The sequence below is a fragment of the Cavia porcellus genome, unplaced genomic scaffold, assembly GCF_034190915.1.
Source record: "Cavia porcellus strain 051 isolate PalLab524CR breed Dunkin Hartley unplaced genomic scaffold, mCavPor4.1 scaffold_8, whole genome shotgun sequence".
In the NCBI taxonomy this organism is placed as follows: domain Eukaryota; kingdom Metazoa; phylum Chordata; class Mammalia; order Rodentia; family Caviidae; genus Cavia; species Cavia porcellus.
The window spans coordinates 94122746-94144683 of NW_026947491.1; the positions used below are offsets into that span (position 1 = coordinate 94122746).

General features: G+C 56.5%; 1 protein-coding gene across 3 annotated transcripts; it reads right to left on the reverse strand.

Annotated features, from left to right (window-relative positions):
• Nucleotides 1–1681: 1681 nt before the first annotated feature.
• Prdm4 (PR/SET domain 4) lies at nucleotides 1682–20710 on the reverse strand. 3 transcript variants are annotated; one of them, XM_023561238.2, is made up of 11 exons: nucleotides 20283–20583; nucleotides 18429–18562; nucleotides 16830–17015; nucleotides 14220–15032; nucleotides 10432–10581; nucleotides 9457–9575; nucleotides 7589–7674; nucleotides 6480–6607; nucleotides 5565–5879; nucleotides 4587–4755; nucleotides 1682–2829 (listed from the first exon to the last, which is right to left on the reverse strand). In XM_023561238.2, exons 2-11 carry the CDS (start codon nucleotides 18559–18561, stop codon nucleotides 2511–2513), a joined length of 2418 nt encoding a protein of 805 aa, XP_023417006.1. In that variant the 5' UTR covers nucleotide 18562; nucleotides 20283–20583; the 3' UTR covers nucleotides 1682–2510. The 3 variants fall into 3 exon arrangements, with proteins under 3 accessions (XP_023417006.1, XP_063111608.1, XP_063111607.1); XM_063255538.1 differs by lacking the exon at nucleotides 1682–2829 and adding an exon at nucleotides 20650–20710 and having other exon boundaries at nucleotides 3560–4755; nucleotides 20283–20426; XM_063255537.1 differs by lacking the exon at nucleotides 1682–2829 and having other exon boundaries at nucleotides 3560–4755; nucleotides 20283–20597.
• Nucleotides 20711–21938: the final 1228 nt, after the last annotated feature.

A 21938-nucleotide genomic window follows, 5' to 3' on the forward strand; every position in this document is an offset into this window, starting at 1 on the left:
CCCTCTGGCTCCGGAAAGGAGGTGGCTCTCAACACTGATGGCCGAGCCTGTGTGGCAGCACCCCAGGTGGTCACCCCTTAGAGAGGAACGATCATGGGGCTCTGCTACCCTGGCTGGTGGTGAGCCAGACCATGGAGGGCAGCGCACCCAGTGGTGCAGGGAGGGCCGACCCTGGTCCCCTGCCAGGGTACATCCCAGTGACATATCTCCCACCTCCAGACCCTACCTCCGGAAGCACCAAGGGCTGGGCCCAAGCCTTCAACTGCCTAGCCCTTGCGGGGCATTCAAAACCCAAACCGCAGCACCCAGGCAGGCACCCTGGGAGACTCCACTTCCAAAAGGGCGGCCCATGAGCAGCACAGAGCCCTGCCACTTCCTCCGCCTGTCTGTACTTGTCACACATCCTGATGCAAGTTAAACGTGTGAGCTGGGAAGCGTCAGACTGGCTCCTGCCACGGGAAGGAACCCTGCTGGGGTGTGGGCCACTCCCAGGCACCTGCGCTGCCTGCCGGACGCACTGTCCCTTCTCCTCCCCGAGCCCCGCTCCTCTTACCCGCTGCAGAGCCAGGCCCGCCTCCCTTCAGTCCTGCGCCGAGGCTTTAGCAGCCTGTACCTATGTGGTCACGCACATAACGACATTCCAGCCAAGCAGTGTCTCAGCAGACACTGACACATCCCTGTGCTGCTGATGTCACTGGTGTGGCAACGTCAGAGCACCATGCCCTGCATGGTAGGTGCCAGCTGAAACAGCTTGTGCAAGGCCACACATTACATACCCGATGTGATTGCCAACGGCTTTGCACTTAGTGAGGTAGGAGCGTGCTCCTTCAGAGCACGGCGTGGTGGAGCACACCTGTAATTCTAGCACTCAGGAGGCTGAGGCAGGAGGACTGCCATAGCCTGAGGCCAACCTGGGCCACACAGTGAGTTCAAGACCTGAACCACACAGGGAGGCCCTGTGTCTAGTACTGTCCTACTGGGAAGCTTGCTGTGGCTCAGCAGCTCCACTCCCTGCACCAGCTGCAGCCTCAGACACCGAGTTCCTCCTGTCCCTGGATGGCATCGAGAGGCCACGTCCAGTGACCCCACATCTAGGTTTGTGCAGGAACACCCTGGGACACTTCCAGCACCCGGCGCTGCTGCGGCCTGACACGCAGCCCACTTACGTGTCGGCACCTGTGTCCTGTGGGCTCCCCAGCCAGCTTGAGAGCCACCTGCACCCAGTGGGGACGGAGCGGCCACTGATGGCTCTGACTCCTCAGGTGTCAGCAGAGCACCAAGTCAGGTCCCGAGGTACTCAGAACGCACCAGCAGAGGCAGCAACGGTCACTGTACCCCCACCCTCCACACCACACACACACACACACACACACGCACGCACGCACACACACACACACACACACGCGCTAGGCAGGGCCAGTGCAGCCACAGCTTCTGAAGAGCAGGCTGCCCGATGGCTCAGGAGAGCCCGGGCCTGACACTGCCAAGCGTGTGCTCATGAGACAATCAAGAAGGCCATCTCTGAGCTGACCCACCCCTCCTGGCCTGGAGAGACCTGGGGGGTCCTCCTGCCTGCGTGCTGCCCAGCTCCCCTGGAGCACGAGTCTGCAGAGGGTACCAGGTCAGCACCAGGCTCGCCAGGGACGGCGGAGATCCAGCTCAGAATGATCACCACGTCCTGTACTTAAAAACGTGTTTATTTTCATCCTTCCTAGAGGAATACAGATCTGAATGAATACATTCATTCCATAAATACATTAGCAGCAAAAGCGTCACCAGAGTTCCCTGCCCCAGCCCGGAGGTGGGGCCTTCTGGCGAGAGCGAGCCTGGCACACGCGTTCTGCAGTGGCTGCACCACCCCTGCCCCTGCGCCTTTCAGCCCCTCACACCTTCCCGCCCGCCTGGCAGTTCCTCAGAGCCCTGCAGTGCATCTGGGTGGGGCAGCACCGCTGCTGGGAACTGGGAACACACTAACGGCGGCTTGATCCTTTTCACGGGGACACAAACAGAAAGACCGCTCCTTCCCTTCCCTCCCCACCCACGCCATCTCAGGAGCACGGGCACACCTGCTGCCAGGGGCAACCAGGCCGTCTGGGCCTGGCCCCTCCAGACTCCTGGCCCCGTCTTGGTGGGGGGGCTTTACTAGGGTCACAGCCATGGCTAGGCCTGCCCAGATCTGCCGGCATGATGGCAGGGCGTTCCACCCTGGCTCCCACTGAAGCCAGCCAGCCCTGACTAAGGTGCCACCATCCTCGCCCTCGTCTTTTCCCGGCCATCTGAGCTAAATCTCATTCAGTGGGCAAAGGCCGCTTTGACGCATCTCCCAGATGATCACGGAAATTAAAGAACCGACCTTGGAAAACTCGGCCTTTCCCTGCCCACCCATCGCCAGAACTGGGACGCCGGCCTCTGCTCTGCCTCCGCTGTGTTGGAACTGCAGGCTGCAGGGAAACTGGGAACCCCGCCATGTGAAGCCACTGGCCACCGGCCGGACGCATCTACCCGCCGTGTTACTTGTGCGTGGAGAGGGGCTCATCCGCCGAGTACAGGGTGCCGCCCATCTGGCAGCCCGCCGTGCCCACAGGGTCGGCCAGGCCCTCGTCCTCCGAGTCGTCCTCCTCGTCCTCGTCCTCCTCGGGGGCGGAGGAGCCGGCGGCCGGCCCCTTGCAGGTCTTCAGGTGGCGGGTGAGGTGGTACTTGGTCAGGTAGGCCTTCGTGCACTTCTCACACACGTAGTCGCGCTTCCCTTCGTGGGAATTGAGATGCTTCTTCAGGTGATTGGTCCTCAGGAAGAGCTTGTCACACTTGGGACACTTGATCTGCCGCTCTCTACGGGGACAGAGAAGCGTTTTCACAGGGACCCAGCCACAGTGCCCACCACTCCCTGGGCACTGGCTGCCGGGAGGACACACACCAAGCTCCCTCTAGGGCTCTGAGGATCAGAGGGCGATGACCTCAGATCCTACAAAGGTTGCCAACCTCCAGGGCAGCGGGTCACCGCCTGCCGTCCCGGAGGGCAACACGGAAGCCAGCTGGAGGCTGAGGCAGCCTGGCTCCAGCGCCCTCTCCACAGCTCAGCGCCCGCTAAGGGACTGCAGCACCACCCCGCTGGTGCCACTCACTGGGGCCTCCCGAAAACAGCAAGGCGGCCCGACAGAAAGGCTCCCTAAGGGCGGGACCTGCATACCGCCTCCCTCCCTCCCCTGCCATCCGGGGTGGACGGTGCCTTCGAGGAGGGAGTTGGCTCGGCTGAGTCAGGAGCTGGGGCCTCACAGGGGTGGAAATGGACGGCGGGCTCTGACTTCCTGCCCCCGCCCAAGCGGCTCACAGAAAGTCTGTTTTGTCAGCTGAGGTAAGGGTGCTGTGCACAGGGTCCCAGGGAGCACCCCGGGCTGGTGGGCTGCTCCTGGTGGCTCCCCCTGCTGCATCCCTTTCCACCATGTAGGCCTGGGTGTGACTAGATGACCCCAGAAGTCTCCAGCACTGCACAATTCTATACATTTGACAATTGTCATGTGATTTTCTAATCTTTTACGCCAGTAATGAAACTGAGGAAGACTTTGTTTTGAAAAGTCCTTTACAGCTGGGCACAGTGACGCACACCTAGAATCCCAGTTACTTGAGAGACTGAGGCCGAGTAATCTCAAGTTCACAGCCAATCTGGGCAGCAGAGCAGGACACTTATCTCAGGAAATATGATAAAGATAAGGGACAGGAGGGAGGGTGGAGGGAAATATGATAAAGATAAGGGGCAGGAGGGAGGGTGGAGGGAGGGAGAGGGCTGGACAGAAGCGAGCGCCCCTGCAGCCCTGCACAGCGGATGCGGACTCCAGCTGCCCAGGGTCCCTGCAGGCTGTAGGCAGCGGCCACAGGCACCGGTGCTGAGCGAAGCGTCTCCCCAGCCCTGCGTGAACAGTGCTCCCAGCCAGCGGGGCCACTCAGGGCCCCTGTCCTGGCTGCCCACCCTCTTCACACCTCTGGGAGTGAGGACCACTCCTGCAGCTGGGATGAGCTCAGGCTCATCCAAATACGTCTCAACCTTTGGTCTCTGCCTCTGCCCCTTCACTCTGGCCACCACGACACCCCCCTTCCTTGGGGTCCCAGTGCCTGCACAACACGGGACACAACATTGCTGAGGGACAGCAGCCTCAGCTCAGACGTCCCTGCCTGCCCCCCGGCCCCTGCGTTCCTGCTCCTGCGCGAAGCCATCCTCACTCCTCACCCTGCTGCCTCCCTGGGAACCCCGCTCCCGCTCCGAGGCAGCCCAGACCCACAGGCGCTTTGCCAGCCTGGTTCCCCATCTCCCAGCGCCCAGTGGGCAGGGCACTGCTGGCGTCTCCTGCTGGCTCTGCCTGGACGCCGAGCTCTTCAGGACAAGGCCAGGGTGTTTCCTCTCCCTGTCCTTACCACGCCAGGCATCATGGGAGTAAGGTTTGCAATTGTTAATGAATGACATTATGTTGTGAAAACAGGAATAAAAATAAATACAGAGAGCAGAACTGAGAAGCAGGGACAGGCAGCAGCGAAGTGCGATCTCCGTGGCTAACCCCAGCCCACCGCACGCCCGGGGCGGGAGCCCCACGCACTGTGTGTGAGTGAGCACGTGCTGCTTGAGGTCCTGCCGCCGCATGAACAGCTTGTCGCAGTAGTCGCACTTGAGATTCTTCTCCCCAGTGTGGATGACCATGTGGGACTCCAGGTGAGCTTTCTGGGTGAAGGACTTGTCACAAAGAGCGCACCGATAGTTCTTCTGGCCTGCAAGGACCCCAAAACCACATGCTGCAAATAAACTCTCTAGGCTTCCTCAAGCCCAGCAGCGCCTGCCTGTGTGGGGCGGCCAAGGCAGGGCGGAGGCGTGTTTCCAGCTGTCCTGGGGCACCTCCTCCTGGGACCTCCGCCGGGCACCCCAGGGCTGACTAAGGGCCGACTGGAGGCGGGCACCTGGGTGTGAGAGCACCCCAGCCTGGGAGCCGACCTGGAAGCACTTTCTCCCGGTGGGCCTGGCCATGCACACGGTTTTACAAGCTGTGCTCTGCACCGCTGGGTCTCTTGTGAGATGTGGCAACGACCCCTGGACCCGGCAGTCAGGTGGAACCCCTCGGCCAAGGCCAATCAGATCTGCCTAAGCCAGGCGGCACAGCCCACCCCACGGGAGGAAGCAGAGGCCCTCGGCAGGTCCAGAGGCCTGGCCAGCCAGGACGCTGGCCCTCCAGGTGTTTCAGACACATCTGGAGAGTACAGGGCTGCTCTGGCGGAGTTCAGGAAATGTAAGCACGGGTCCGGTGCCGGCCACAGGCACTGGGCCGTCCTGGAGAGGCGGCTCCCGAGGGGGCCCAGTGTTCTCCTCACTGGCTGTGCTCCCCAGGGGTTCTGCGGTGAGCACCTCAGCCTCCTGCAGAACCTTAGCAGCTGTAATTGGCAACGGCTATAAAACCTCATTCTGGGACTAGACGTGCAGCTCAGTGGTAGAGCGCCTGTCTAACGTGTGTAAGGCCTGGGCTCATGGGGGAGCCCCCCAACACACACACCCACAAATCCCCTTCCCACAGCCCAGCCCAGCTTACCCGTGTGTATCTTGAGGTGGGTACGAAGGTTGCTGGGGTCACTGAAAGCCTTGCTACAGAAATCGCATTTGTGGGGCTTCATGCCCATGTGGCCCATGAAGTGGACGTGCAGCTTGGAAGGGGAGATGAAGGCCTGCGGGCACATGGAGCACTTCCACTTCCTCTCCTTGCTGTGGCTGGGCCCGTGACCGCCGCCGTGGCCCTGGCCGGGGAGGTGGCTGTGGATGTGGCTGGTCAGATGGGCCTTGAACTCTGTGTAGGAGCTGCACTCCTTCCCGCAGTTGCAGAGGTGCACGTCCGGGTGCTCGGGAACACCTTGAAAGGTAAGTCCCTCAGGGCCTCCCGACACAGTTCGAGAGGCTAGACTGGCTGGTCACAGTGGCTGGCAATTCACCCTTCTACCAACACTGCCAACTTCCTACACAATTAAGATTTCACATGCCAGACTATTTTCACCATTTAAAATAATGTACCAGACACATATAACATAGCTGCGGAGGATCAGTAAGGTCTCCTTCCTGCAGGTCCCACAGCTCACTCTAACTCTTGAACATAACTTATCAACAAGACGCAGTGAAACAAGAAAAGTATGTCATTAAATCAGAGTACGAGACACTGCTGACCCCCATGAACCTGGCCCTGGTACTAGCAGCTCAGACAAGAGCCTCAGAAACTTACATCTCCCTTCTGACAAATCGAAGTCACGCCACAAAGGCGAATTTCACTTGAATGCCACTTGGTCACTAACACTCAGCTGGTGAAGAGCCTCACAGATCTGACATCTCAAGTACAGAAGTAAACCTTGACTTCATGTGCACAAAAGCACACACCTTACTTCAGCTGCCTGAGAATCATGACCAGAACTTGGTTTCTGGCTGCAGGTGGTTTTACCAGGCTGGATCATGACATACTCACCCATCTGCTGAGCGTAGTCCCGACTGTAATAGAAAAGCAGCTCGTTCTCGGGAGGGATGTCCTGGGAGGTGCAGAAATAGATCTTCCCATCGTGAGGATAAGCCACCAAATTCTGCTCTTCCCGATTCCTAAGTCAGCACAGGGAATCGATTAAGCCTATTAACTTGTATTTTCCTAAAGGGACAGGGTCTCTGTTGCCAGAGCCAGCCCCTCACTTCTGGACCCCAGTAACCCTTGTGTGTAGGCATCCTGAGCGGGTGGGGCTACAGGTGTGTGTCATCACCTGGCTGAGCAGACAGTTTTCCCTCAGGGCTGGGGATCAAGGCCGGAGAACATGCTAGGCAACAACTCTACCACTGGGCCACATCCCCAGCCCCTCAGCAGATGCATTCTGAAATGTACACATATATCGGATGCTCTGTAGCGAAGTCCTACAGGACTTCTTAGATAGAACTGGCTAGGTCATTTTCAGAACTCCCTACCCTCCCTATTTAGGAGGGAGCTGTAGAGAAACAGGGTTTTTTCCAGTACTGGAATTGAGCTCCCTGACCCACATGCCAGCCCTGTTAGATTTTACGGCAGGGTCAGCTAATTCACTGAGATGCCCAGGCTCAAACCTGCGGCCCTCTTGCCTCAGCTACCTGGAATGCAGGGTTCCTTCCAGGCATGTGCTACCCGGCCTGGCTGCATTAGCTGGTCACCCTCAGTGTCAGTTACAGTCGCAAACCCCCGAGAGCGCTGCAGGAGCAGAAGCAGTACAGTACCGTTCTAAGAGAACATCGGACACAGACGGAGACCACTAGCTAACAAGAATTAACTGGGTACAGCCTGAAGAGCTGACCAAAAGCCACCAGGGGGAGATGCACCCACTCCCATTCAGGGGTGACTGTACCATCCTCCTGCACTGGGAAGCTGAATAAGCCATTTGCATAGGAAAGGTCAGGGATGCGGGCACTGATTTATGCCCTCCCGGTCAGCCACTGCCCAGCGAAGTCGCTGCAGCCTTAGGGTTCAGTGTCAGCGCACCAGGACTCTGCAGCCCCTCCTGTCCCGCGAGCGCTCCTGAGGGAGGACGCCAGAGTAGCGGCCTGCCCATCTCCAGCACTCACCTGGCTCTGCGCACAAACATCATCCAGTTGCACTCGTTCTCGTCGGCCGTGATGATGCAGAACTCCAGCACGCCGCCGTGGTAGATCTGCAGGAGCGCAGAGCCTCCAGTGACGGCGCTGTGACAGAGGCTGCCCGCCCACCTCCACGCAGTCCAGCCTTGCACGGCGGCCTGCGCTGGCACTGACCTTTCCCGGCCCTCCGTTCCCAGCACACAGCAGAGGCCGTCAAGGCCTCCAGCATCCATCTGTGCACAGAGGACCTGGCTCTAACTGTGTCACTTTTTCACTAGACATGGAATCCAGTCCACCTGGCTAGCTGTCCACAAGGGGCAGAGCTGTCCACCAAGGGCGATGGAAACCAGTCCACCTGACTAGCTGTCCACCAGGGGCAGAGCTGTTCACCAGGGGCAGAGCTGTCCATCAAGGGCGATGGAAACCAGTCCACCTGACTAGCTGTCCACCAGGGGCAGAGCTGTTCACCAAGGGCGATGGAAACCAGTCCACCTGACTAGCTGTCCACCAGGGGCAGAGCTGTTCACCAGGGGCAGAGCTGTCCATCAAGGGTGATGGAAACTAGTCCACCTGACTAGCTGTCCACCAGGGGCAGAGCTGTCCACCAGGGGCAGAGCTGTCCACCAAGGGCGATGGAAACCAGTCCACCTGACTAGCTGTCCACCAGGGGCAGAGCTGTCCACCAAGGGCGATGGAAACCAGTCCACCTGACTAGCTGTCCACCAGGGGCAGAGCTGTCCACCAGAGGCAGAGCTGTCCACCAAGGGTGATGGAAACTAGTCCACCTGACTAGCTGTCCACCAGGGGCAGAGCTGTCCACCAGAGGCAGAGTTGTCCACCAAGGGTGATGGAAACTAGTCCACCTGACTAGCTGTCCACCAGGGGCAGAGCTGTCCACCAAGGGCGATGGAAACCAGTCCACCTGACTAGCTGTCCACCAGGGGCAGAGCTGTCCACCAAGGGTGATGGAAACCAGTCCACCTGACTAGCTGTCCACCAGGGGCAGAGCTGTCCACCAAGGGTGATGGAAACCAGTCCAGCTCACTAGCTGTCCATCAGGGGCAGAGCTGTCCACCAAGGGTGATGGAAACCAGTCCACCTGACTAGCTGTCCACCAGGGGCAGAGCTGTCCACCAAGGGCGATGGAAACCAGTCCACCTGAGTAGCTGTCCACCAGGGGCAGAGCTGTCCACCAAGGGTGATGGAAACCAGTCCACCTGACTAGCTGTCCACCAGGGGCAGAGCTGTCCACCAAGGGCGATGGAAACCAGTCCAGCTCACTAGCTGTCCACCAGGGGCAGAGCACAGGCCCTCACCGCTCCTCCAGTTGGCCAAGCACTGCTATGTTCCATCAGGGTGCCACAACTTCAGTGGCACCCCTTTCCAATCATCAGACGCCGGTCTCCCCGTCTCCGGGAACTCCCAGTTCCCTGACTGAGCTCCCACAGCTCAGGAATCGCATTCTGTGCCGAAACCCTGCGCTCACACTGGATAACTAGAGAAAGTTTCACTTTCTAATTCTACAACTATTCCCCAGGCAGAATAGTTAAAAGTTTTATTTAAAAGTAAGATTTTTGTCATAAAAACAAAGTCCATAGACTCAGCAGCCACGGGAAATTCAAATGCATAAAAATGATGAAAACCATCAGGGTCTCTCCAAATGGAGACTGAGCCAGCTTCTCTACTTGCTCAACAGCTGGTGCGTTACCCAGCTACCCCGAGCCCGAGAGGCTGTGAGGTAAAAGGGAACGGCTGACAGGGAACAGCACTGTTTCAGTTGCGGCACAGAGTGACTCTGGAGCGTAAGCTATATCACAATAAAACAGCCGAAAATCAGAGCAGTCATCACCACTGACCTTCCAGATGTGGTTAACAGCCTTGTCCGTCCACTCGGCCACCTCCATGGAGTGACTCTGCTGACCAATGAGAGGTCCAAAGCAAGTCCGCACCGGAATGGTCTCGCTGGTCCACACACCTGTGAGCAGAGGGACAACCGGACACACCCATGACCGGAGGACGCACAGGGCAGCTCACTGGCCTCGCGTCTGGTACTGCTGCTGAGGGGTGGCGAAGGCTGGGCGCCTGGACTGACAGCTCAAATGCACTCAAGAGAGGAGATGCAGCTTCGCACCAGAAATTCCTGCCTCCCTCTGCGGGGCCAGGCACCCGGCCCTCCCTCCGAGGCCTTGATACAGGAGGACTGAAAATGTTGGCTATTACAGAAACATGCAGCAAGTGTTACAGAACAAACAAACTCCTAAAGCCTTCCTGTAGAAAGCTTTGCTCTGTACAGCGTAAGCTGCTGTAAAGACTCGCCCAAAGCTGCAGCTGACAGAGGGATGAACCTCACTGTTCACTTCAGCACTCGGAGCCACCTTAGATTTACACACTGGCAAAGATCTCTGGGCTCTACAACCCTCCCTCTGCTTCCGAAGGAGAACCAGCTGGTGTCAAAGATTTGATCTGCACAGCGCCGGTGCCATACACTATCAGCGGTGAATTTTCCACGGTGTGGTAAGCTCCAGAGTGTGTCAGGGTAACTGCTAGCGGGCGACAGCTGGGAATGAAAGCCGGGGCCTCAAAGGCTCAGACCGTGCTCTCTCCCTTAGTTCTGCCTCTCAGGCAGCAGAGGTTCCCTAATGAAGTGTTCAGCTCGATTTACTGCTGTCACCAGCAGACAAAACAGGTATTCCCTGAAACATAAATTTTTAAGCTGTAAATTGACTTTTGGACCAACTAAGTAATGACTCGGTTATGTATACCCACTTCCACAGCTGCACCCTACAAAGGCAGAGACCTGGTGTGGGCTTGTGCGGTTCCAGGGGTCTTACCGACGTCCGCTCCCACGACCGACTGGCGGAGGACGAGCTGCTTTGGGAGAGACAGCCTCGCTCTACTCTCTATTGGAGAATCAGGAACAAAAGTCACCGGCCCGTGGTCAGGGCAGTCTGAGGGGTAGGCGCGGTCACACAGTGTGCACCCTGAGGACAGCAGATTTAACAGACACAATGGTGTAGCTCACACAGGCTCAGCCACCACCTGGCTTTTCAATTAAATGCTACTTATTAAGTAAGATGTAAGTGGCAGGGTTCTCCCAGCGAGGCTCTGAGCGGAGAACCGTCTTCCAACACCAGCACCTCATCCGCTCCCACAGCTCTTGTCACGCTTCAGGGAGATCTGGACTCACAGGACAACCTCCTGTTTGGTGCCTTCCAGGCAGACTGTCAGGAAACAGCTCAGGGGCTGGGCGCGGCTCCGGAGAGCATGAGGAAGACTCGGGGTTGGAGCCCCAGCACACGAAGAATTACCAGATTTTAGAAAGAGCGTGGTATTACATCAACAGCCTAGTACAGTAGTCCATCAAGCACACGAACCATACTTTTAGACAGGTGACTGAGACACACAATGGGGGCTCATTTCTAAAGAATTTTTGTTACAGTAAAAGACACACTGCCAGGCAGCCCCGCAGCCTCCCCCGCTCTCCCAGAACGTGCTCGTTCTCTCTTTCCTGCCGCTGTCTGACACAGCTTTGCAAGTTCTCTTTCCCAGCGGCGTCCTTAGGTTTAGGCGCACGTGGCTGCCTCACCACTCTGGAGTGGTTTAAAACACTTCCATTTCCTGGTAGTCTGACTTGGGAGCAGAGCCCCAGCAGCCTGCGGTGCCAGGAACAGTGAGCACAGAGGCCAAGCACCACTGCCCTCTTCCCACTGGCTGCCTTTCTTTCCGATGGCACTTGGCAACAGCTGTCACCATATTTGTGCTCACACCCTGTAAAGACACTCAGGAAAGAGGACTTCCTTCTGCGCTTCAGACAGTGACAGAACACTGGGACAGTGTGCTCACAGCAGGAGCCGTGCTGTGAGGACTGTCCATGGCAATGCTTCTCTTACTGTAATGGATTTTTTTTTCTATCTGTACTGGCGATCGAACTCATGACCGCCTGCTTGCAAGGCAGGTGACTGTAATGGATTTTTAACTTAGACACCCAGCATGCATGTGACCAGCCCTTGCATGCTATCCTAACATACAAAGGAGTGTACTCTGAACGGCAAGAGGAACCTGAGTTGAAGTGTAACAGTTGTGCAAAACAGAAATATTGGTGACAAAATAGGACAGTGGAGTCAGGACAAGCTCTATCACTGGTTTTACTCTCCTATAAAGAGGTCACATTCTTGAGACAAAAATTTTGAGACCTGCCCCTTTGAATCACTTTTTTTTCTGGTTTTTTTTGAGACAGGGTCCCACGATGTAGCCCAGGCTGCCCTAAACTCACACAGCCCTGCCGCAGCCTCCCTCCCAGGCCGGGCCTACAGATGTGCGCCCTGACACCAGCCTGACACTCCTGCCGACTCCTGCTCACTGTCATCGCACCCGTTAGAGAAGGTGCGGTCTTCATATACTGTTTGTTCTCTGTGCTCACAACCTCCCTTTCCGAGCTTGTGAGTGTCCTCCAAACACGTCTGCTCTGCTCTTTCCATTTCTCTCAGTGAAGGAACAGAACTCCTGTTATTCACCGACTGGGCTCAGACTTTCCAAATCTGACAAAGAGCTCGGGGCTTCTTCAAAGACACACAACCAGCCTGCAAGCACAGGAAAGGCTGAAACATGACGGAGGAGGAAGGCAAATGAAACCACAGGAGATGTGCTTCACACTCACTGGGACAGCGACAAGCGACACGGAGAAAACCTGAATGGCAGCAAGGGTGTGGGGACACTGGACTTGCCACAGACTGCTGGGGACGGACAGCGGCTGCCGGCTTGGGAGCCTCCCAGCCTCCCAGCAAGTTAAACCCGTGCAGTGCACCCCACAAACGTGCACAAGCACTGCGTGCCAGAAACGTCAGCAGTGCTAGGGCTGGACCAGCACCCTGCCTCGGCCCTACACTCTCAGCCCACACTCAACACCAAGCCACAGCGCACGTCCACTGCTGGAGGCGTCGAGGGACCGAGAGCAGCACACGCCACACAAAACCCTGTACGTCAGTGTTCGGGTAGCTCTTCATGGCAGCCCGAGGGCAGAAGCCACCAACATGCGCATCAGCTGACAAACGGGGGACAGATCAAGATGGGGCATGGGCCACCGAGACAGCCCCAGCCCCAGCCCAGGGAAGCCTGTCAGAAGGCACACAGCCTACGAGCCACATACACGAAATGTCCAGGAAGGGCAAATCCATGGGCAGAGGGGACGAGTGCTGCCAAGAGCGGGTGGCCAGAGGCACTGAGTGACCGCTGGTAAACAGGAAGTTTCTTTACGGAGCAGCCACAGAACTGCCGAGCACACCGAGAAGGCTAAGCTGCACACTTCTGGGCGGATGTGAGTTGTTTGTCCATCACCGGCCTTACGTGAACTCAACTCTCCCATGAAAACACATCGTCAACGCCAGCCCAGCAAGCGGACCCCGGCTTCTGCGGCACCCCCACCCCACACCACCCTGGGCACCCCACCTCGGAGCCGCCCCGTCTGCCGTGGAAGTCCCCTCTCTGCTGCTCTGCCTTCACAGCCCCGTCCTCCTGCACAGACCCGATGGTTTGCCCCACTGCCCTGGCCATACTGACCAGCCCCACACACCGCCGCCCAGACAGCTGGACTCCCACGGAAGCTGCAGTCGGCACATGGGAAGCGTAGCCCCCCGAACTCCTCTCACCCACCAGCCGCAGCCTCTGCCCGCCACAGGCTCGCCCAAGCCCTCTGCAAGGGCTCTCCTCCCTTCCCTCTGATCAGCTGGACTTCCGGCTGGCACGCTGGCACCTCACTAAGGCACACCACGTCCTCAGGACCCCGCAGCAAAGCCGACTGCTCACACCAGCAGAAACGCAGCCCGCCAAGCCCGGGACTGTGCTCCGCCCCTGCCGCTTCTCCCCACCCCAGTGATGCTGCTCACGCTGACCCCAGGTCCATGCACCCGTCCTCCGCACATCCAGACGCCCACCGCCTGCCTGTCTTCCCTGACCCAGCCCCTGCGCTCTCTGCACGGCGGCTCCGCGTCACCCTTAAAGCCTCAGGCTGGCTCTGCGAGCTCCAGGTGGCCGAGGAGGACAGGAGCAGCTCGGGAAGGGCGCCTGCGGTGACGCCCAGTCCACCACTTTACACTGCTTTCTACGGCTGCCCAAATAACAACCGCCTTTACACGCCCAACCCTGGGAATTTATGTGCATTCTGAGCAAAGTCAAGCACAAGCCCCACACTGCAGTCACCTATTTTTCCCATGGAGTTGCAACGTGGATGTGCCTCTTGAGGTTTTATACGGACAGCACACAAGGCGGGTGACGCAGAATACACTGCTGGCGTTCACTCCCGCCAGGCCCTCCCTGGGGAACCTGGGAAACACCATCAGTGTGTCTGGGCAAAGCAAACAGAAGAAACGCCCGTCTCTTTTGTTTAGGGGTACTGTGGGAGCCCATGACAACTGCGTACACTGTTTGGCTTCCTTGGGGACAAGGCACCACATGAGTAAAAGGGCACTACAAACTCGAAGCAGCACTCCCGTCAGCCCGTCAGCCCGCCGTGCCCATCCGTGCCTGTCCGTGCCCCGTCCGTGCCAGCCCGAGCGGCTCAGGCCGGCAGGACGACGGCCTTTCCAGCCAGTGCTTCCGCACGAGGACAGCGCAATGCACTCACAGATTGTAAACAAGGTGGCCATGTTTTCCTTGTTTGAGTTGGAGTCTTCCATTTGCAGTGAAGGCGGGACAAAAGACAGACTGTCTGAAGACACGTCCACGTGGCCTGTCCCCAGAGCAACCTCCTGGGTGATGGAGGAGACAGCCACGGGCTCGAGGCTGAGGCCGACTTCGTGGAGGGACACCGACTCGAGGGAGGCGAGGTTGTGTGAGGTAGACAGCGCCACGCTGACCGAGTTGGTGCTCATGGCCACCGTGTGGATGGAGTCGGCCAGCGCACCGTCGGGCATCCCGCTCACCCGGCTGGCGATGTGGTCCGTCTCCATGACCACGGGCAGCTCCAGGCCGCTGCCGTGAATGGGGATCACGCCGCCATGTCCCACAGTGTCCGCAGTGAGGTTGCTGTTCACGGTATCCACGGACAGCGGCTCGTGACTCCGCGCGCCACTGGGGATCTGGGCGCCACTGGGGATCTGGGCGTGCTCGCCTGTGACACCGTCCATGGCGAGCTCCTCTGCCATCCCGTCCGTGGAGAGCGGGCTGGTGACCCTGGACACGTTCTCCATGGTGATGGTGGTGTCCAAGGCCACCTCGTGGCCGTTGCTGGGGTGCAGACTCGGGGCCCCGTGCGCCGTCACAGAACGGGAGTCGATGGGGACGATGCCTGGCTCCAGCCCGACGCTCGGCCCGGACTGGTAGGGGTCCAGGGCCGGGGCACTGTTGGCAATGGACAGCGCCGTCCCGCCGTCCACGTTTATAGGGTTGGGGTGGATGTACTGCGGCGGCGGCCGGTCCGCCAGGTAGGATAAGATGCCTGAGAAGAAAACAGGGCGTCAGACAGAAAGAAGACAGAAAGTGGCCCAGGCGGGCGTTCCCCAGTGGCACTAGCCCTCCGCCTCCGCCTCTGCCTCCCTAGGGCAGCGACAGCGTCTGCAACGCTGCCAGCAGCCTGCACTGGCGGGCACACGACAGGCTCGCCCCCACAGCTCGAGAGGGTACTTTTGTTTTTATTTATTTTGCCTCCCTTTTTACTCGGCCCGAACTCATCTCTGAGCCTTTTATCCCCCCTACCCTGCTTTTCTCTCCCCACCTTTAATAAATGTGACGCTCTACCACCATTTAAAAACAAAAAACTTCAAGTGCCAGAGCTAGTTTCCTTATAACTAAGCTAAAATAATCTACTTACATTAATGAATAGCTATACAAAGAACAACACATCCCATTTGAATTTTTCCAATGAAATTCAAATTCTAAAAACTGTAGATGCCCTTGAGGACAAGGGGAAGAAATCACTTAAATGCTGCCTTTAATAGTTATATGAGTGCAATTACTGAGTCCTAAGGCCCTAAACTTTGCTCAATAAGAAATAACGAAGGGTCCAGCCAAGGGCCTCAAGCACACTAGGTAAGCACTCCAATTGTAGGCAAGTGATATCCCCACCCCAAGTTCCCATCTGCAAGTCACAGTCAACTCAAAATGTATTTTAAACTTACTGCAGGTACACTAGTGTAATCCTAAAGTCCCAGCACTGAAGAGACTGAGGCAGAAAGACTGAATTTGGGGCCAGCGTGGACTACACAGGAATAGGAAAACGATCTCAAAAAAAATTTAACTTTAAATTTGTGCAGTAAGGATGTGGCAGAATGTCACTTGGCGCACTGGTAGTGTGAAGGTAAACTACTAAAGCTCTCTGGAAAGCACATTAAGCACCTCAAAGGTGGTCATATCTTCTTGCACAAAACTCTACCAATGGCAATCTTCCCGAAACACATTTTTGTAAGTATTACACACATAAACAGTCACATCAATTATTACACCAATAAAGTCTGGAAAAACTATACTTCCCAATAATAAACACTGCTGATAATAATCTATAAAATATACATTCAATAGAATACAATGATTCATTAAAAAGATCATTATGAGGGCCGGGGATTTAGCTCAGTGACATAAGTGCCTGCCTGGCAAGCACGAGGTTGAGTTCAACCCCCTGTACAAAAAAAAGCAACTATGAAAACAATGCAGCAGGGCTGGGGATTTAGCTCAGCGGCATAAGCGCCTGCCTTGCAAGCAGGCAGTCGTGAGTTCGAAACCCGGTACCAATAAAAAAGAAAAAGACAAAAAAAAAAAAAGAAAAGAAAAGAAAACAATGCAGCAGCAGGAGAAAATATTAAGTGAAAAAGTAGACAATTATATAAAAAATATGGTTTTAATTGTGAAAAACGGTAAAATACTACACGCCAAAAAAACAAAAAATAAAAGATGAGGGGGACGTGGAGTGGTTCATATCTCTTCCCCCTTGTTTTCAGAAGTGCATATATAATACTTGTATAACAAAACAAATCTCCAACGAACTTCAAAAGGCAGGACACGTGGCTGCACAATGAGAAACCCTGGGAGACAGCGGAGAACCCAAGCGCACAGGCGCAACCTGAGCTCAGCTGCTACACTGAGGGGTCCCGTGTATGTAAGAGGAAGGTGCGTAGCTACACGTAGCTCTCCCGCCAGAGGTTAACACGTGATGATGACAAAGACAGGCAAAGCCGTACTCGAGCCCAGAACCCGGCTGAAAGCTGGCTCCACTCTGCTTCCCACAAAAGCTGAACCTCACCCGGAAGGATGGTCCTGAAGTAGCTGCTCTCCAGGTGAGGGTAGGGCGGTGGAGGGAGGGTGTAGTTTCTCTCAGGTAACCCACACATCACCCCTCGGTCCCCGATTCCCATCGGAAGCATCAGAGACAAAGCAGAAGGCAGGGAGCTCAGGGATGGGCCCAGGCTTGGAATCGCCACTGGCAGACCTATGGGGAAAAAGGCTTTAATTACAAGAAAGGACTTAAAAATTCTCTCTAGAGCCTCAGGCTGAACCTCTTAGAAAGGCTTCCTCACACAGGCAGCAGGCTCCCTTGGGGGCCCTTGTCACCCTGGCGACTCGGCCTGCGGCCCCAGGGACAGGGCCAAAGAGCCCTGCTCCACCAAGAGCACTCGCGTTAGTTTGAGACACCAGCCGGACCCTCCAGTCGTCTGGACTGTCTTTAAGCACAGCATTTAATTTACAACGAAAAGCCAAGTTTAAATATATAAGAGAAACTACTATGTACAGAACAAAAATGGAAAGAAGTATGCCTAGTCCAGGCCGTGGTCTTCGGCAGTGCGGCCTGTTTCGGTTTCCACTTGCTATTTCCACTTTCCACTGGAAGAATGCTGCACATTGTGACAACCTCATGACCCGCCTCTAGCTGGGAGACAGCCTAAGGTTAGCACACACACTTCCCCAGCCTCTCGCACACACACTCACACTGTGCCGCACAGCCCGTGAAGAACCGAAGCTGAATGTACAGGGCGGTGGGGTGGCTCTCAGCACAGCCCAGCGTCACAGAGGACGCGCGCCAACCCGGACAGCACTGACCTGTGTATCCTGCCAGGGCAACACTTTAATACACTTTTCCTCCTAAACAAGAGTCCACTGAAAGAAACGCCTGCCCAGGAAACAGGCAGACAACTCACACATTTTTGGTATTTCTCTGGTGGACACTTCATGAAAGGAAAGTAACAAGCCCTTGGTTTTGGTGAACCTTACTCAACTGCTGCACCTGAAGGATAAAGCAGGCAATTCTCTAGAGAACCACTTAAGCAACTTAGTCATTTATTTAAAGTACTCCAAATACAACTCCTATTCTGACAAGGTCCAGTACCTGATGTCACAGACTCTAACAATCGGCACCTGACTCATTTCTTTGCCATTTCAATAGAAGACAATGAAACTAGGCCAGAAAAAAGGTTTTAAAAGCACAGTGATGGGCAGAAGGGGCTCCTGGTACCTCCTCTCCCTGAGCATCATCTCAGGCCTGCCTCTTTCCCAGGGTTCCAGGCCTGCAAAGTTCCAGGTTCAAATCTAGTACAAAAGAAGGCCCGATTCCCTGTGCCTTCTGGCGTGACTTTTCTCTTCCACTAACCCAGGGCCTTGGTGCCCAGGCGCACCCGTGAAAGGGCAACCCCCCAACACAACGCCGGGGCAATTACAGCTCTCCACCCAAGGCTCCCAACCCCAGAGAGGATGGCAGAAACAGGACTCGGGAATACACAAACACGTTTTTTGCTGGGCAGCACACAGGGCACTGCCAGGCCTGCCTGCTTTCTCCCACAGCTCCCCCCACTCCTCTGACTCTAATGCAGCAGGCTGGGGAAGCACAGTGCTCTGCCCGACCACTTACCCGGGGCAGGGATGGCGCTGTGCGTGGGCGAGGCGGCCAAGCCCAGGTGACCTCCTGAGACCGGCAAGGCATTGCTCACAGAGGAGGAGGTCAGTTGCTCCATTCCCACGGGGCTCAGGTTCATCTCATTCATCCTAGGAAAGAACACACACAGCTGGTTATACCAAAAATGCCGCAGTGACTCCATGCGAAGATGCTGGGAAGTCTGAAGCCTCGGGGCCAGGAAATGGGGCCTGGCCTACTTTTCACGTGGATGTGCATACTTTCCTGGGACAGCAGTCACCCCTTCCAACAGATAAGGAGTGCAGGGATCAGAGAGAATAACTTGCGTTACTCTCACCTACCAGAAAGCCAGGCCTGCCTTACTCCAAATCATCCGAAGCAACCTGCATCCACAGAGCACGTAAGCAATGACTGTGCTGGCTCCCAATAGCTGCGGTCTCTAATTGGCTTTATTACTTCAGGCTTTCGTGTATATATAAGTGAATGTACAGTAGGACATTCAAACCAGGATTCTTTAGGTGGCATAAATGGCCTAGGCTGGGCTCAAACTTATGATCCTCCTGTTTCAATCAAGGAGTTCACACATCCACAGGTTCCACACATGCCTTGGCCAGGTATCGAATAAAAGTACGCTCTCAAGGGGCTGGGGATTTAGCTCAGCGGCATAAGTGCCTGCCTTGCAAGTGTGTGGTCGTTGAGTTCAATCCCTGGTATCGATAAAAACAAAACACACACACTCTCAAATGTCAACTGAATTACAAAGTCAACCTAGTACAGTACCCTGCATAGAATAGGTACTGTGAAATTTTTATCCTGGGATGCAGTAATACAAACCCATCACCCTTACTAGAAGAACAGCTAAGACCGTAGAGCAGGTGCGGTAGACACTGTATGAACAGCAGCAGTAATGGAAACAGTACCGTATTACTGTATAAAAGAACGCAAAACTCGTTGGAACCCTATTCAGCTACCTTAATTTTAAGTTTCTGGGACGAAGTTACTTTTAAACAGATTTCTGTTAACTTTTTATAGGTACAACCAATAGCTAAAACACGACAGTCGACGGAACTACGATAAATTGGATAGTTTTTAGAACTAGAACTAAAAGTCTGCAGCTTCAATCACCATCTGAAAATTCTTGAATATTAATCTATGTTCCCACCCAAAAAAAAAAAGTCAAAATGGTGTTTTCAGGTGGACTACTGGACCTTCTGAAACCAGTTTCAACCAGTCTGGTGGCGAGACTTAGCAGACCTCGGCTTTGTTGTGAGTCACTACAACCTGATGACCTCAGCAGCCACAGACAAAGGTGACCAGCACCGCACAGGGCAGGCAGCGGGAGGGAGGGCACACGAGGATCTTCCCAAGGACTCCTCACCCTAAAACGCAAAGCTGTGCCCCCTACTTTTCTCACATGGGTTTCCAAGAAGCAAGCACGGAAGAAAGGCAAAACTTAAGGTACTAAGTTCTCTCTCCGCTACCCCTTTGTGGTAAAACCATTCCTTATGTTCTACAGTGTGTGTATGTTTGCCTGTGTCTGTGTTGTGACCAGCCAAACTCCAGGCGAAGTTCGATGGTGAGATGAAAACACACCTACAGACACGTATGAGGCTGCTCCAAGGCACAGGAGAAAGGGGTCCGCCAGCCAGCAGGCCAGGTGCGCCTACCCGGAACCAGCACAGCGTGCGCGGGGATTCGGAGCCCCTCGACGCAGCTCTACTTTCCGATCTTCCCTTCCCCCCGGAGGCGAACCACACCTGGCCCCCTCCCCACGCGGGAGCACAAAGGGCCCGCCCCGCCCCGCCCGCCAGATGTTCCCGGTGACGTCACGCGCCGCGCCCCGCCGCTCACCTGCGCGGCCTCGGCGGCCCGGCCCGGGGTCAGCACGGCGCACGGGCCCGGCGGCCAGCGTCAGGGGCCGCGCACCCCGGCCTGGGACGGCGCATGCCGGGGCGCCGGCCTCACTCCCTTCCGCGGCTCCCGGGCGGGTGCAGCCTGGAGAGGGCGGCGCGACAGCGGTCACCCACCCCGGACGGCAGCACCCGCGTCCCCGCCACCCCAGGGGACCCCCCGACCCGCACGCAGCCCGCCGCCCGAGGCCGCGTCCGGGCGCGACTCGCCCCGGGCCCCGCCCCGAGGCCGCTCCCCTAAGGCTCCCCTCCAGCACGGCCCCGCCAGGCCCGGCCCCGCCAGGCCCGACGCCCCCTCAGGGCCGCACCCTCGGCGGCGCGTTTCCGGCTCCTCGGCCCTCTCGGCCCCGCCCCCGCCCCGCCCCCGTGCGTGCGTCGCGTGCCCGCCTGCGCCTGCGCAAACCGGACTCAGGCGGCGAGGGCTGGTGTGGGCGGCCCGGGGTAGCTTGTTTCTGCTTGAATTATACATTGAAATAGTAGCGGGATTCTTGAGTTATATAAAATACGGCGTTAAAGTTTTTATGTAAATGCATGTACAGCAGTCACAGCCCGGCAGTCTTCACGCAGCAGCAGAACCGAGGCCCAGGAGCCCGCCTCCCCTGTGCAGCCTTTGCCATCACAGATGCGGGGCCCCGCGCGGCAGAGCGCAGCCGGGGATGGAAGGGCGGAGGACGCACGCTCCGGGGCAGGGACTTTATCCCAGGCGTCAGCAGCGCACGCTGGTTTTGCTGTTTTGTGGACTACGAATAGAAATGGAACTCGTCATCTCTCTAAATGGGCAGCAGCCCTTAAAATGTCACTTCCCTCCCCCGGGACCCCGGAGGACGAGATCCCCGGTCTTCTGGATCTGGAAGGATGGTGGCTGCCCCTTGCGGAAGCAGTTTTAGATCCCGCGATGACCTCGCTTCAGTCCCGGACGGTGGAACCTAACTGTCATCTGCCTGATGGCCGCAGGCGGTCTGGTTTGTAGAAACCTACCCCACCGGGTGACGGTGGTGGCATTAGTGCCTTAATTAGAGACGTGGTTCTCTCCCTCTCTCCACCCTGTGAGGACACACAGAAGACAGCAGCCTGCAACCCGGGTGGGGACCCCGCCAGCACCCACCTGCGCTGCCCCTGATCTCAGAGTGGCCACTTCTGTTTTGTCAATTCAGCCTCCTGTTCTAAGCTACTTTGTTTCAGCACCCAAACTGACAGTGCCAACGCCTTACACGGAGGTGAGAGCCCCGTGCCAGCGGGTGGACCAGTTAGTGACAGCCAGATGGAGGGTCCACAGCACTTTCAGAGCTGTTTCAGTTTATACACAAGTCTGCTAAAGTTACTGTCGTCTTCAGAGAAACATAGTGATGCCATTTGTCACCATGTTGGTTAGAAACATGGACCAGCTGACTCTACAGATGGTGGCTGCAAGGCAGCCTGTCCACCCTGGGTGTCCCCCTGCCATTACTCACTGCTCTCTCCACCATAGAGGACAGTGCAACTTAGTGACTTAACACTGTCTAAAAATAGGAGGCAGGGACTCTTTCTAACACTCATCTTTTCAACAACTAGGTTCTCCTCCGCAAACTTTATAGGTCCCAGTTTTACAGGTGCTTCC